The sequence below is a fragment of the Nelusetta ayraudi genome, unplaced genomic scaffold, assembly GCF_046127955.1.
Source record: "Nelusetta ayraudi isolate G7.1 ecotype Tasmania unplaced genomic scaffold, CSIRO-AGI_Nayr_v1 ptg000151l, whole genome shotgun sequence".
In the NCBI taxonomy this organism is placed as follows: Eukaryota; Metazoa; Chordata; class Actinopteri; order Tetraodontiformes; family Monacanthidae; genus Nelusetta; species Nelusetta ayraudi.
In genome coordinates, this window is record NW_027466201.1 from 1,366,248 (window position 1) to 1,379,572 (window position 13,325).

Sequence of the window (13,325 nt, forward strand, 5' to 3'; positions counted from 1 at the left end):
GTGGGAAAAATTTATAAAAAATAAAATTAAAAAAAGGTTGCAATGAGACAAACCTGGGTTTTGAGATCTAACTCTTTGCCAAAACCAAAGTGGTCGCTGTTTCTTTGCCAAATTTCAGCTCTTGAGCTTTGGATTTAAAGTCCAACAGTCCCATGACAATAACAAACACCTGTGTCTGACTGAAAGGTTTATTTTCGCCTTGCCACACTGCCTTTATTGACTGAGGCGGGAGAATGTGTCACCTTTGAATCATCTTCTTCGACAAAGCCACCTAGTGGACTGTGCGGTCGATCAATATCAGCCAGACCATTTTGGCACAATATTTGTTTACACTTTGCAAATCCAGGGGCTCAGCAGCAACTGGCTGTGACATAAGATCATAAATAGCACTGAGGTGAGTGCGGTAACAGGAGATTGTCTCTTCATATAGCATTAACTTGTGGTAGGAGGACGTGTGTGTAAATAGCTCCCTCGAGTTGTTCTTTTTATAGCAAGTGGTCTATTATTCCTGACTTGCAAATTTACACGTCGCAATGAAAGGCACCACGTTACACCATGTTTTTTAACTGTGGCCTGACAGTGAACACGCCAGAAATGAGAAGAGTTCATCCTTTGCTTCTTTTCGGAAAGTTTTTTTTTCTGACTAAAACACAATTCTGGAGGTGCGGTTAGCAATCAATTCATCCTCACAGCTGCCATTGTTTTTGTTTTCCTCTAAACATGTGTGAGCTGCAACAAAGTCTAATCCTTTTTGTGAGGGGTTGCAAATAACGGTCAAATAATTTCTTTAATGTGAGATCTTTGTTTTTTGGGAGGGAGAGAAAATAATGCAATGATGAGAGCTTAGGATGTGAAACTTTTGGACCTCTAGCCGCTTGTTTTATTTGCTGAAGAGTGAACATTTAAAAACAGAGTAAAAAGTAGCACCAGTTCCTCTGTTTATCCAAGGTAATACGAGAAAGAGAGTTTCACATCAAGATATGAAGGTTGTATTCCTAAAACAGCCAACGTTGCATTGTCCTGACACAGCAGCCCATGTCACTTTCGCTGACATTTCTTTTCTCTTCACTCTTTCCCACTTGTCCTGTGTCTTAACTGCTTCAAATTATGCAAACCTCGCAGAGTACCGGTGCAAAAAGCACCAAGGTTAAAGCCGCGAGTCGTCGGACGGGGCCTGTCGTCACTCGGAAGCGGAGCACTGTACACGTGCGGAGACTTCGAACCCACTGACACTGCTGTATACCCTATATGTTTTTGTGCAGGTATCGTGCAAGCATGCGTTTGTCTGTCAACATGACGTCTCGCAGTCAGATATAGGGCAGATGGTCCACTGATCAATGTGGGGGAGTTTGTTTTTCCTTCCCTGTGCAAACCTTGTGAGCCATTCTACTCATGCAGGGTTTGCTTCCTTTTTTCACCAATCAACATATCTATTCTATTCTTCTCCCTCACACAAACGCACACACTCGCCCGCCTGGTTTGCAGGATTGCAGGATTCAGCAACGGGCCCGATGTCGGGGGGCCGGCGACTGTGGGAACGAGGGGGTCCCGTAGCGTGAAACTGTGGCTGTCCTGACAAACTGGCCAGTAACATAAACAAGCACATCGGAGTGGGACAATACCCCCAAGAAGGGAGCACAATGCGCTCCGCAGCCCCCCCCCACAATGGGCCTGAAACAATACAACACACGCTGAAACAACACCACGGGGCAGGGCCTAAGCCAACACGCTGGGCGAAGCTTGAAGCAACAGCACCGGGGCGAGCGCGGCCGCAACAATGACCGCAATGGGAAACGATCCATCAGGTGCTGACACAGCCAAGTTCATGCCTCACAGTGTGGGGTCTCGGTGAGATCGGGGCGAGATTTACACACGTCTCCGTGTCCGCAGGCCCCCAAAACTCATAAATGGTTCATTTGCTGCTGAAATTGATTCATCTGTGTGTTACTTGAGCGTTCTTTTTTTTTTTTTTTTCTTATTTGGTCAAACTAGCCATGTGTACACAGCATTGATGGGAGGCTGTTTCTTCATCTGCATTGCTTAGAATGTGTGTTACATTGATGAAATGTTTAGGTGATGTCTTTTTTTGTTTCTTTTGTCCAGTTGATTCTCTGCGACTGGCAAAGCAATCACCATATTTCATTATTCAGAGCCGTTTATTGATTTCGAATTTTAGATCTAAAGAAATGTTGAATCTTTTTCTTGAAAAATTCTTTGCCTTCCTGAAAAACTGGAGTGTATCAAGTATCTTTTGTAGAAAAAAAAACTCCTTATTGTTATAAAAACACTACAAGTGCCACGAAAACCCAAAACCCAGATGAAATTCTTGAGTTTCCATTTGTTTTGAATGCTGTTTTTGGATAATAAATCGTGGCTAAACCGTAATTAACCTATAATTCACGATTTACTTATGTTATTCAGCAGCATTAAATTGAATGTTAAACCACAGTTTCTTTTCTTTTTTTTTTGTGCCTGGATCTGGCCAAATCTCCATGTCACTATTTACATGATACAGCCACAATCCTTGCAAGAGTGAGTGTCCCAAATATCTTGTTTGTGTGTTCTGGATAGTTCAGCCCGGTGTTGAGCCCGTGTGGTTTGTGTCCTAATAGGGGCTACCTCAGTCTGAGGCCTGGACCGCAGCCACTGGATCTATTCATGCTCCGTGACCTGATCTGCAGATGCTTCTAAATCCTGTACGCTCACGGCTATAAATCACACTGGACATGTAAACACACACTCCTGTTCGCCAGGCAGACAAATCAACACACGTAAATGCACAGATAAAGATTCTCTCTCTCTCGCTCTCTCGCTCTCTCTCTCTCACTCTCTCTCACACACACACACACACACACACACACACACACACACACACACACACATCCTGGATGAACGCCCAGTGACCGGGGCAAAAAAAAAAAAATTATAAAATCATGCCCAGAATTGCATGCGTTCAGCACAGTGCATGGAAAATTCCCACCAAGCGCACTGCTAAGGCCGCCAAGGTGGATATAAGACTGGTGCATAGTGCCACCCTGTGTCCACATGTGTGAAGTGCAGCTGGCTTCGTCCCAGGCTTACAAGGCATTCAAAGGCGCGCCGTTTTATCAAGCAGAAAAGCGGAGCGTAAAGAAAAGACAGATGCATACGTGTATAAGCGTGATAGCTACAATATTTTTTTATTCTTTTTTGGGCGGATTTATATAAATTAAACCTAAACAGATGGCATGTGAGCCAGTGGAAAACAGTGTTAGGGTTTTATGAGGTGACACACTCCCACTTCTATTTCAGCAAGATCATGTGTGTGGGTGGGAGACAGAGAGATAAACAGAGAGTGCAACACACAGTTAGCTCAGATATTGAATGAGTAGAAATGTTTTGTTCAACTTGAAGGACTGGATCCTGTCAATGAACTCCCCAGAAATGATGATAAAAAATAAAAGAAACACAAAAAAACAACGTATGACCTTGTTTGCTGACTCCACTGCTCAGGAAGAACAGAACAGGCACTTGAATCGAGCTAGCTAATCTAGCTAGCTAAAATCTAGTTTCTACTGCACTGCGCAACGGCTCTTCCACCCTTTGAGACGGACTCACAGAGACCCCTTTCTTGGCTCCTAAACATCAGTTAGAGCAGCCTGATAGAACCGATTATTTTTTTATGTAAGGCTTTTTAAGCAGGCAGCTAAATATGTTCATCAATTATCCTGCAAATTTGCTCCACTGAAGTCTGGGATGAAAAAAGAAAGAGAAAGAAAATACTTATATAACAGGGGATTTTTAAATGCTAGGACAGAACTTGCGTGTATTGCAAATATTGACTCATAAAGCTGAAACTGCTCGGGTTTTTTTCTTGCCCCGGTGGACGAACCTGTTTAGTGGTGGCAGTAAAGTGTTGAGCCATGGTGATTTGTATGACATTTGACCACATACCTGGAATAACTTTTGGCATGCGTAGTTACACAAGCCGCAGCCACTACTGGCAAAATAAAGGGACAAGGATGGCTGACAACAATCCTGCCAGTTGAAAACAGAAATAAAGATTGAAGCAAGCCAGCGGCTTTTTGTCGATGAATAATTTCTCACCTTCAATTCCATTCGCAGACTATAATTATCACATGATGGAAATGGAAGCAGGAAGAGAGACAGAGGGAGAAGTTTGCTTATTTAAGAGCGGCATGTGACTGGCCCTATTCTCTCCCCTTTACAGCAGCCACACAGTCAAATCCTGCTTTGCCTGCAGCAGAGAACAGGAGAGTGTGGCTTGTTTTTCACACACCGGACTGCTTCCTCCGAGAGCTCCTCAAGCTGTTGTGTGTGGGTGTGTCTGCATGTGTGTGTGTGTGCTTGTTTTCTGATCTCCAGCACTAGATGTATAATGTATGGAGGAGCTCGCTCTCCTGTAGAGACATTCTAAGGTCCTATATCAAACTAGTTTTCGGGTGTTCTGTTTTTCATCCTGGACTCCAAGTACAGCAGACACAGCCAAACCTTCTAGATCCAGGGGTCACCAACGTGGTGCCTGCGGGCACCAGGTAGCCTCCAAAGACCACATGAGTAGCCCTCAGGCCTGTTTGAAAAATTGCACTCATTGAGCTGCGTCTAAAATTCAGTTTTATCCAACCTCGTAAAGTCATTGTTAAACATTATTACAAACTCATAAACTCGATAATGATTAATATATAACTCCGAGAGTTTGTTATTTCAGGAGAGTCTCACAAACTAGTAGCCCTTATGACTCAGGACCCATGAATTAGCTCTCAGTGCCAAAAAGGTTGGTGACTCCTGGTCTAGATGTCTGGCAGGCAACAGGTATCAGTGAGATGTCAATGCTATTCTTGACATCAAAAAATGTGCATGCAACTGGTTTCAAGGTTATTTGAAAACTGGTTTCACAGTTTCAAGACCACTGATACTTTTCCTACATGCAGTTGCTGTGACGCACGTTGCCCCCTACAGTCCAATGATCCGCAATGTCACGTGTAGCACGAATTATATCAGCTCTAATTTGTCATTTTAAACGATCCTGTGCAGCACAGACTGGGTGTTTACAATTAATAATTCATTGAAAGTTTTCTTTTTTTATCTGGACATGACAGCAACTCGAAGGTTACTATCACAGTCAGAATCTCTCACTGGCCCATGCTATGACATCACAAAGGGCTGACTTCCAGATCTGTGTTTATTGGCACCCGAAAGTAGCACAAGCAGAACCAAGTAAAGGAGGAGTTCACTGACGGGGCAGAGGCTCATATTATCACGAGGTGCATTTCGCGTGGTGTGCAACCTGGAAAGCTTCTCCACGATCAGATTGGTTTTGGAATAAATAGGTAGCGTTTTATTGGGCTCCTCCTCTGGAGAGCGGGGCTCATCATGGGTAGTTTTCCACTGAATCCTGACAGTTTAGCCTACCGAAAAAAAGACATTGAGGGTGTTGCAATCCTCACTCATTCCCATTCAACCAATTTACCCAGTGAGTCACCACTGCTTTCTTCTGTGACACCAAGCCTGTACCCATCATGCATTGCGACGTTCCCTCCTCTCCTTTTTTTTCCCCATGCTCTTCCCTTCTCTCTCTATCTCTCTGTCTTTCTCCCCCCGAGTCCCTTTCTCAATTCCTGAATAGCACAGCCAGAAATAATCGCCGCCGAGCTGGCACTCCCCACCACCGAGAAACGATGTCAACCGAGCCGCTCCATCGTTGCACCTCACGTTGCCGGTACCATGACGACTGCCTTGGCACCGGCCGACAGTGGCCCATCTCTCACTCCCGTGACGGAGAAAGACGTTTTAATGTTTTGGTGAGACGGGGATTACAATGCTCCAAGGGCAAAAATATGAATCTTGCACATTCTCAGATGTACAATTTGTGGCAAGAGCAAAAAATGTGGGGGAAAAAAATGCATGTTATCACGTATTCAGGCTCACGACAGGATTGACTGTGACCTAGTTACACACTTCCCACATGCCACCCCCCACCCCCCCCAATCCCCCCTAGTCTTCCCAAGTCAGCACCCAGCAACTAAGAGGTGGGGGTCTGTCTCCCTGTTGTGGGATCACATTCAAAGCGTCTGGGTTGTATGCTTTCCTCGCGCGACAGAAACGGTTTTGCAATGTGCCGCGGGAAGCAACATTTCGTGCTTTCGGATTGGTGTGAGGTTTATTTTGAGGTGGCCGTAACGCAGCAGATAGTGCAGAGCAGACGCATGTGCAGATAAGGTTTCCTGTGTACACTTCATCAGTATAAAAAATAATTAATCAGCAATGTCAATGTGCGTTTATTTCAAAATGATAGTAGTTCATCTACTCACTAAGAATGAGCATCAGTCAATGTATTGATTAAGCAGAGTTAGAAGGCCTGTATTGAATCACACTGATCCCAAACAGCGTATAACAGCCATTTAAAAAATAATACTTTTTTTTCAAAAGTTGAAAACAAAGTCACTTTTAATAATTATAGTAATAATAATAATCACAATCAATAGCCTCAGCTTACATATTTTTTTAAAAAACATCATAAACTGAAGGAGCTGGAAAAATAAATCTTGCAGTTGTGAATAAATAACCCAGGTTATTTTATTGTTTTATCCAATCAAACGTACATTGAGCACATAAGCCCGCAGAATGCTTCCCCTCTTATGTCTCCAGCACAAAGCCTAAGCTTGCACATAATATGCGACACTCCTCATAACACATAGCACAGCACAGACGCACCGCCACTCCACACACCTCGCCCAGGCTGCAGCCCGGTCCGTCCGTCACTGTGTCCAGCTGGCCAGCAGCTGTAAATCCACAGCTTTATTCCTCTATCACTTCCTCCATATCCACCCAGCACTTCACTGTACAGTTACTGTGCCAAAGGTCATCGCCTGCTGCTGCCGCTGCTGCTGCTGCTGCTGCTGCCTCATCCCCCCCGTCACCCCTCCGCCACCCCGCCGACCCTCCCCACCCCTTGATATGCAATTTGTCTGACCTGGTTCAAGCCGAGATTGCCCGTAATCCAGCTGATCTGCACAGACCACAGGGGTCCCTATCCATAGGTCCTTGTTCTGTTTACAGAGAGCACTGCAGGCATGCACCAAGCCACATGTGCACACAGGTTTGTGCACGACAGTGTATAAAAAGCAGATAGCGTCTGCCGCTGAGAGTTTAGAAAAAAAAAACACACATGAAAAAAATTTCAACAGTTCTCTGGAGCAACATGACCTCCTCTGAGATGGACTTTGATTTTGCGATCTGAGAAAAGCCACACTGTGTCGGCCCGCACTGGAGTCCGCTTAGGCTGACAAGTGTTTGTACAGCCTGACTACAAGAATGCCACCTTTGACACAGGATTAATGGAAACAACGAGGCTTTTATGGGAGCAAATCTAATTCGCAATCAAAAAGAAAATTGGCCCAAAACCCAACAGAAAATTTATTATGATACAGGACAGACCCCTGTTTTGTATCCCTACAATACAAAAACACCATCTTTTTTTTTTGTGAAGATTTTAGAATTCAACAATCCATTTACCCTGCTGTATGTTGAGGAACTCAGTCACAACCACAATGTGTTAAAAAGTTCATTTTTCACACCAGTCACTTTTCAGCTCACACACAGACAAAACCTGCGCTTGAGGATCCTCAACAACACCTTTACCAGTTCGGCAAAAATGTTTTTGAAACAACCCTCATGCATTTTTGAAAAAATTGCTGCGGGTTTTTTTTTCATCCAGTAAAAAAAAACCTTCTCCCCGCGGCATGTCTCAAGCAATAACATACAGGAGGCACAAAAAGGGGTTCTGCAATTTGGCAAACTGCTCATTTGTCCGTTCGGACATCGGGAGAGGAAAAAGGCTCGGTTATGGGGCGAGGCGAGCTGCGATGAGAACCACGCAAGATGCCATTTCCAAAGTTCCCATCAAACGACTTCCACCCAGCGACCGCTTAATGAAACCTGGCAGTGAAATTAAATCTTGAGAGGCCAGACTGAATTGCCGCTTCATTACACGTCCACTGAATCAAATTCTAAGAGACACTAAGTCCATTTGGTATTTACTGTACCCGCTTTATTGCATCATTAGAGCCCTTTGAGGCTCAAAGACGTGGGCAAAGGTTTGTGGAATCCGAGCGGCAGCGGCGGTGGTGGCCTGCATCATGAGAGCAGGTTGAGGTTTCGTGGGCTTGAGTGAGGCTCCTTCTTTTCAAGTCCGGCTGCGGGTCCAACACAACAGTGGAATTACATAACACAAAGAAACCTCTCTCTGTCTCTGTCCAGCCACCCAAGACTGGGCTCCTTTCATGCAGCCAGGGAACATGGCGACCGGAGAGAGAGCAGGACCATTCAGTCTGCCCACCCCCTTTTCATGGACTCAGAACAAACACCAACTATTGTCTCTCCCGGTTTGTGTCTCTTGTGTGTGTTTGCCGTCACTCGTCTTCGGCCGCCGTCGCCGTGAATGCAATGGATCAATATAGCTTCGGCTTTGTGAGCTTTGACAAGCTTCTGGGTGAACCGCTGGCATATGTCGATCATCCGTGCAGGACTGGTAGGGTTTTTTGACCCCGTGCGCCCAAGCGTGCAAGAGGAGAAGTCAACCCCCTCACAGGACCCTATTTTCAACCACAACCCCTTAACCTTTAACCCTCGCCAACAACTTTAGGGCAACATAACACTGTATATCCTTGGCCTACAAGTCCGCTAGGATTGTGAGTGGACCGAGCCCCAACCGAGGAGGCTCCAGCCACACAAAATCCTTGTGGATATGCCAAATTATGTTGGTGCAGGTGCTTCATATGAACAGCTTCAATCAAAGGCCCAACGTGGACTATTTTCAGGGCTCTATCAGCCATAGAACATAAAATGCATGCATGCATGTGTTAGGCTAGTTAGGTCAAGTCGCTTGACGAGCCGCTTCAGAGCAGGTCCACTTGTACGGAGGCAGCCATGTGCCATCACATGCCTTGGGGGTTTCACGGTTTTACCCTGATATCACAGCTGGTAGAAAAAAAAGATGCAAGATAAAGTGGGACATGAGAAAACAGAGCTTAACACGAGCGTGGCCTCCTCAGATGGAAATCTTACGATAAGAGAAAAATGTCTGCGGAGTCATGTGGAGGCTATTGCAGTTTTTTTTTGTGTAGCTATGTGTTCACGAGCACAACTTTATGTGATGTTTGTTTGCAACATGTTTTCTGACCACTGGATACCCCTCTATTCTCCACACTGTGCCTTTAATAATTGTAATCTTTATTGTTTTCTGATCAAAAAGTAGCTGAGTATACGCAGCAACATCATTAAATGTCAAGGACACCCCAGCACATGAGATTAGCTTATTTGAGCTTTGAACAGGGCAGTGCAAGTTATTGACACATAAGATGCAGCCTCGATGCCTTGTCGGCAGCACAAAAGTTTCAGGTAGCCAACTGAAAGATGATGTTTTCAACCAAGAGTGACCTTTTGCACTGAAAGGCTTAGAACACTGACTGAATTTAAAGGGTACAAGAGCTACCGTGTCCATTGTTCACACCACCATGTGGTGTGGATGAAGTGTAAAAAACACAGACAAATCGGTGAAACAAACCAAACAAAAAAAAGTTTCAGCCTAAATGCACATTTCTCATTTTCACCAAGCCGGCGGTCGGCCTTCCACTTTGAAGCGAGGTGGGGGAGCGGTCGCGAGGGAAAAACACTGTCTGCGCTTTCAAAGATTTCGTCTTAAATCGACAGATCTGCTGGAATTAGAGGTCTGTCTGAGCCTCGCCCATCCTCCTTTACCCCCCTGTCTGTCCCAGGCAATGTGGGAAATCTGTCTCTGTATTAGTGTGTCTGTGTGTGTGCGTGCGCGCGCATGTGTGTGTGCAGGTTTGTGTGTGTGCACGCGTTTGAATCTTCAATCGTGGGGACCGGAGCTGCACAAGCTGCTACGCCGGTGCTCATAAACGCAGCCTTTGGCAAGCCCATTGCAAATGCAGCTTAGCATAATTCAAAAATGCCAGACGGTGTGTACTGTGGTGTACCGCTAAATCCACAAAGCAGCTTTCTCCCTCTCTCGTGTCTCTCAGCCTCTCTCCTCTATATCTCCCCCCTCCTCAACTTCCCCCCAAAAAACACTTCCACACAAACGCGACTTAAGGGCACCACCAAACAGTCAATTTCGGGCCTTTGATGTCAGATGACAGATGTCATGCTTAGTCGAGAGCACTCTTTTAATCAAGAGATAAAACTCGATTTCCCTCCCTGACAAGCGATGACAATTTGAACCATCCGCAAGTAACGGGGGGAAAAAATGGTCAGCCTTTTTAAATTTCTGTCAGAGAAGAGCGAATAATTCAGCCCCTGACAACATGAAGGCAAAATCAATCAAAACAAAAAAAAAATCACACCTTGTTATACACAATAAAAACCACACACACTGACAGTGCTGGCATGGATTTCAGCTGATTGTGGGCCATGATATGTGAGCAGATGGTTGAGAGACCACAGATCCATCTCATGCCTCCCCTTCAGCCAGATCACACCCCATGTGCACTTTATTTTATTATATTTTTTGCAGGGGGAGGGAACTTCTTCTGCTTTTGCTTTTCTTTTATCCTCACAATATAAAAATCAGTCATATAATCAGCACCGTGTAGACAAACACTGCAGTTTAAAATCAGATAAGTGAGATAAATGAGAGGTATTTCAGCTGCTGTTCTGGTGTGATGTCGATGGAGGAGGGTGCGACTGAGTATTTTCAGTAAACACGTGTCGTAATACCCACATAGGCACGCTGACATTTTCAATACATTGTGTGATTGAGATCACAATACCTTGTATGAAAATATTTACACAGTCTCACAAGTGTAAGTTTAAAATGTCGCAGCAAAGACAGCCAGCAGATGGACCCAAAAAAATATAAGACCTGTACCAACCCATTCTGATGATGTATAGTATTATTGTTAATGACAACAAACATTCACTCTATGATCATGATGGAAACATCAGACCTTAGGAACTAAACTTTTTATAGATTTTTGGGCGTTGGGATGATGAAAAGAAAAAAAATCTTGACAGTCAAACTGGGTGACAACTAAAACTGGATTTGAGTGGCAAAAGAATGGAAGCATTCAATTCTGTGCGTCCATTCTTCAAAAGTATTGACAGCGCCCATAGAAGATCTCTGGACTGAATGTGTAAGAATCATTTTGTTGATGTCTGTCTTTCAACCTCTAACATCGTATATGTATACATTAAAGAATATAATTTATTATTAGCATTTTTTTTTTCAATCTATGTACAACTCTTTTTCTCCTTTGCATAAATATGCTGGAGTACTTTTCACATTCTTTAAAGTGCAGGTAGAAAAGACTTAAGAAAGTGGTCACTGTCGATCTTGACATGTTTGTAATGCCGACAAGAAGAAGAAGAGAGGAGCAGATGGCAGCAGAACAATATCATAAACCTATGTGAGATATACAACAGTCCTTTGCAGTTTGACATAATGCACACCATAAAGCACTGGGGAAGCGTTTTGACTCCTACCTGCAGAGACTGCAAGAGCCGCGAGCTGCTCTCCCTGACGTCCTCAAACGGACACCGTCTGGCCAGCATGAGAAGGTGAGCCAGGATGTCGTTCAGGTCGCTGCTCAGGGGGCTCCCAGATGCTGGAGGTGACGGGGCGCCTGACGGTATGGGCTTGATGGCCTCCACCTTCGTCATGACCACCTGCCGTATGTTCTCCATGGCTTCCACTCTGGAGATGGCGTCTCGGCTGCCCAGCCCGTCCCATCTCCCCAGTGATTCTTGCTCCTGCACTTCCATGGTCAGATGTGGCGCTCGTAACACGTGTGCTGTTTTACAATGAGCTACGCAACAACAGACACAGCAAACAGTCTTTGTAAACAGCAGTGTTATAAATACTGGACAATGTCGTGAGGTCAGTCTCAAAGAAAACCACGGGCATCAGCCCACGGTGGCGTCCAGTGGTCAAGTGTCCTGCAGTAATTAGACCCTCACAAATACCAAGTGACACGAGTCAAATTCACAACTACAGGATCAAGGATCATCAATCAGTCTATCAGTCTGTTTCATCTGAAAAATGCTGGAGAAAATATGTACACTGCTGCAAACTGCATTTGTGTAATTTAAAAACTACAATTATTATCATTATTATTATTATTATTATTATTATTATCATTATTATTATTATTATTATAGTTGATATTACAGCTCTTAATTGCTTACAACACTAACATCTCATTAAATCACAGCATCAAATAAACATTTGACATGTTGGTAGTATATCATCCATTTATCATCGTAGTTTTGACCACAACTATATAATATTAGATGTCTCAACAAAATACTAAAGACGCCTTACTGTCGTCCAGGATTAACCAATGCCACAGCGCACAGTTAGGAAAGAAAAATAACGTAACATCTGGTCTGTCAGCAACTTCCAGGGAGCCTGGTTAAAGTGCATTTGATTCAAGAGTATTGTAAACCCGTAATAGCCCGTCGGCTGATGCGTTCGCACATTCTGTTGCAGATGAACAAAAAGACGTTTCAGTGTGTGGCCCTCGTTCTTTTCCAACGTTGAAGTATGACACTAGATACGTGTAAAAAAAAAAAAAAAAAAAATACGTGACTTGTTTGTCCGTAAGGTCCATTCAATATCTCTGTCTTCCATTCGTGTCGCGGCTTTTCAAGCTGTCACTAAAACAAAAGACACCAATGGAAAACAAAACAACCGCGGCGAAAACAGCATTCTGACGGCCAAATCTTTTACGGTGTGCCAAGAATTAGAAGTGTCATCACCAAATACTCACTTTATGCTCATTCTTTGGCGCTGGTCTTCGGCTCGGGGACTTACAGCACTGTCCAGTAACGTTAGTCCCTGGGTAGAAACGGTAGGCGGTGCCGATAGCTGGGTAAACATTTGATTGTCAGTGCAAGTTAGCCAATGGAAGAGCAGTAATGAAGTTCTCGGGCGTTACCATGAGAATTCAAACATGTGATTGGTTCAGAGGAGGTTACCATTCGCGTGAGAAAAAGAATTCTGGGAGTTTGAGTCTCTTTGTAAAGCCCACTCCAATTAGGGCACGTCGGAAAAACTGTATTTCCCACCATTCTTTTCGTGAGCAACTGCCCCAACCTTGTTGTTTACCAGCGATAAGGCGAAGGCAAAGGGGATGACAGAAAAATGGGTTCAGGCGTCTGTGTTGCATTAATTTATTTATTTATTTATTTATTTATTTATTTATTTAAAATAATAATAATAATAATTAATAAATTAATTAAAAAAAAAAAAAAACAGAAGCAATTAATTTAAATTTGAAGTCATTTGTTTTTCATCCGCAACG

General features: G+C 44.0%; 1 protein-coding gene across 1 annotated transcript in view; it reads right to left on the reverse strand.

Moving 5' to 3' along the window:
• The window catches only part of sesn1 (sestrin 1), a 49,988-nt gene extending 37,104 nt beyond the window's left edge, over positions 1 to 12,884 (reverse strand). Inside the window, exons 1-2 of the mRNA XM_076013604.1 lie at positions 12,792 to 12,884; positions 11,506 to 11,828 (exon numbers count right to left, since the gene is read on the reverse strand). Of these exons, the coding sequence (XP_075869719.1) occupies positions 11,506 to 11,784 (279 nt within the window). The 5' untranslated portion in view covers positions 11,785 to 11,828; positions 12,792 to 12,884. The remainder of the gene's footprint in view (positions 1 to 11,505; positions 11,829 to 12,791) is intronic.
• Positions 12,885 to 13,325: the final 441 nt, after the last annotated feature.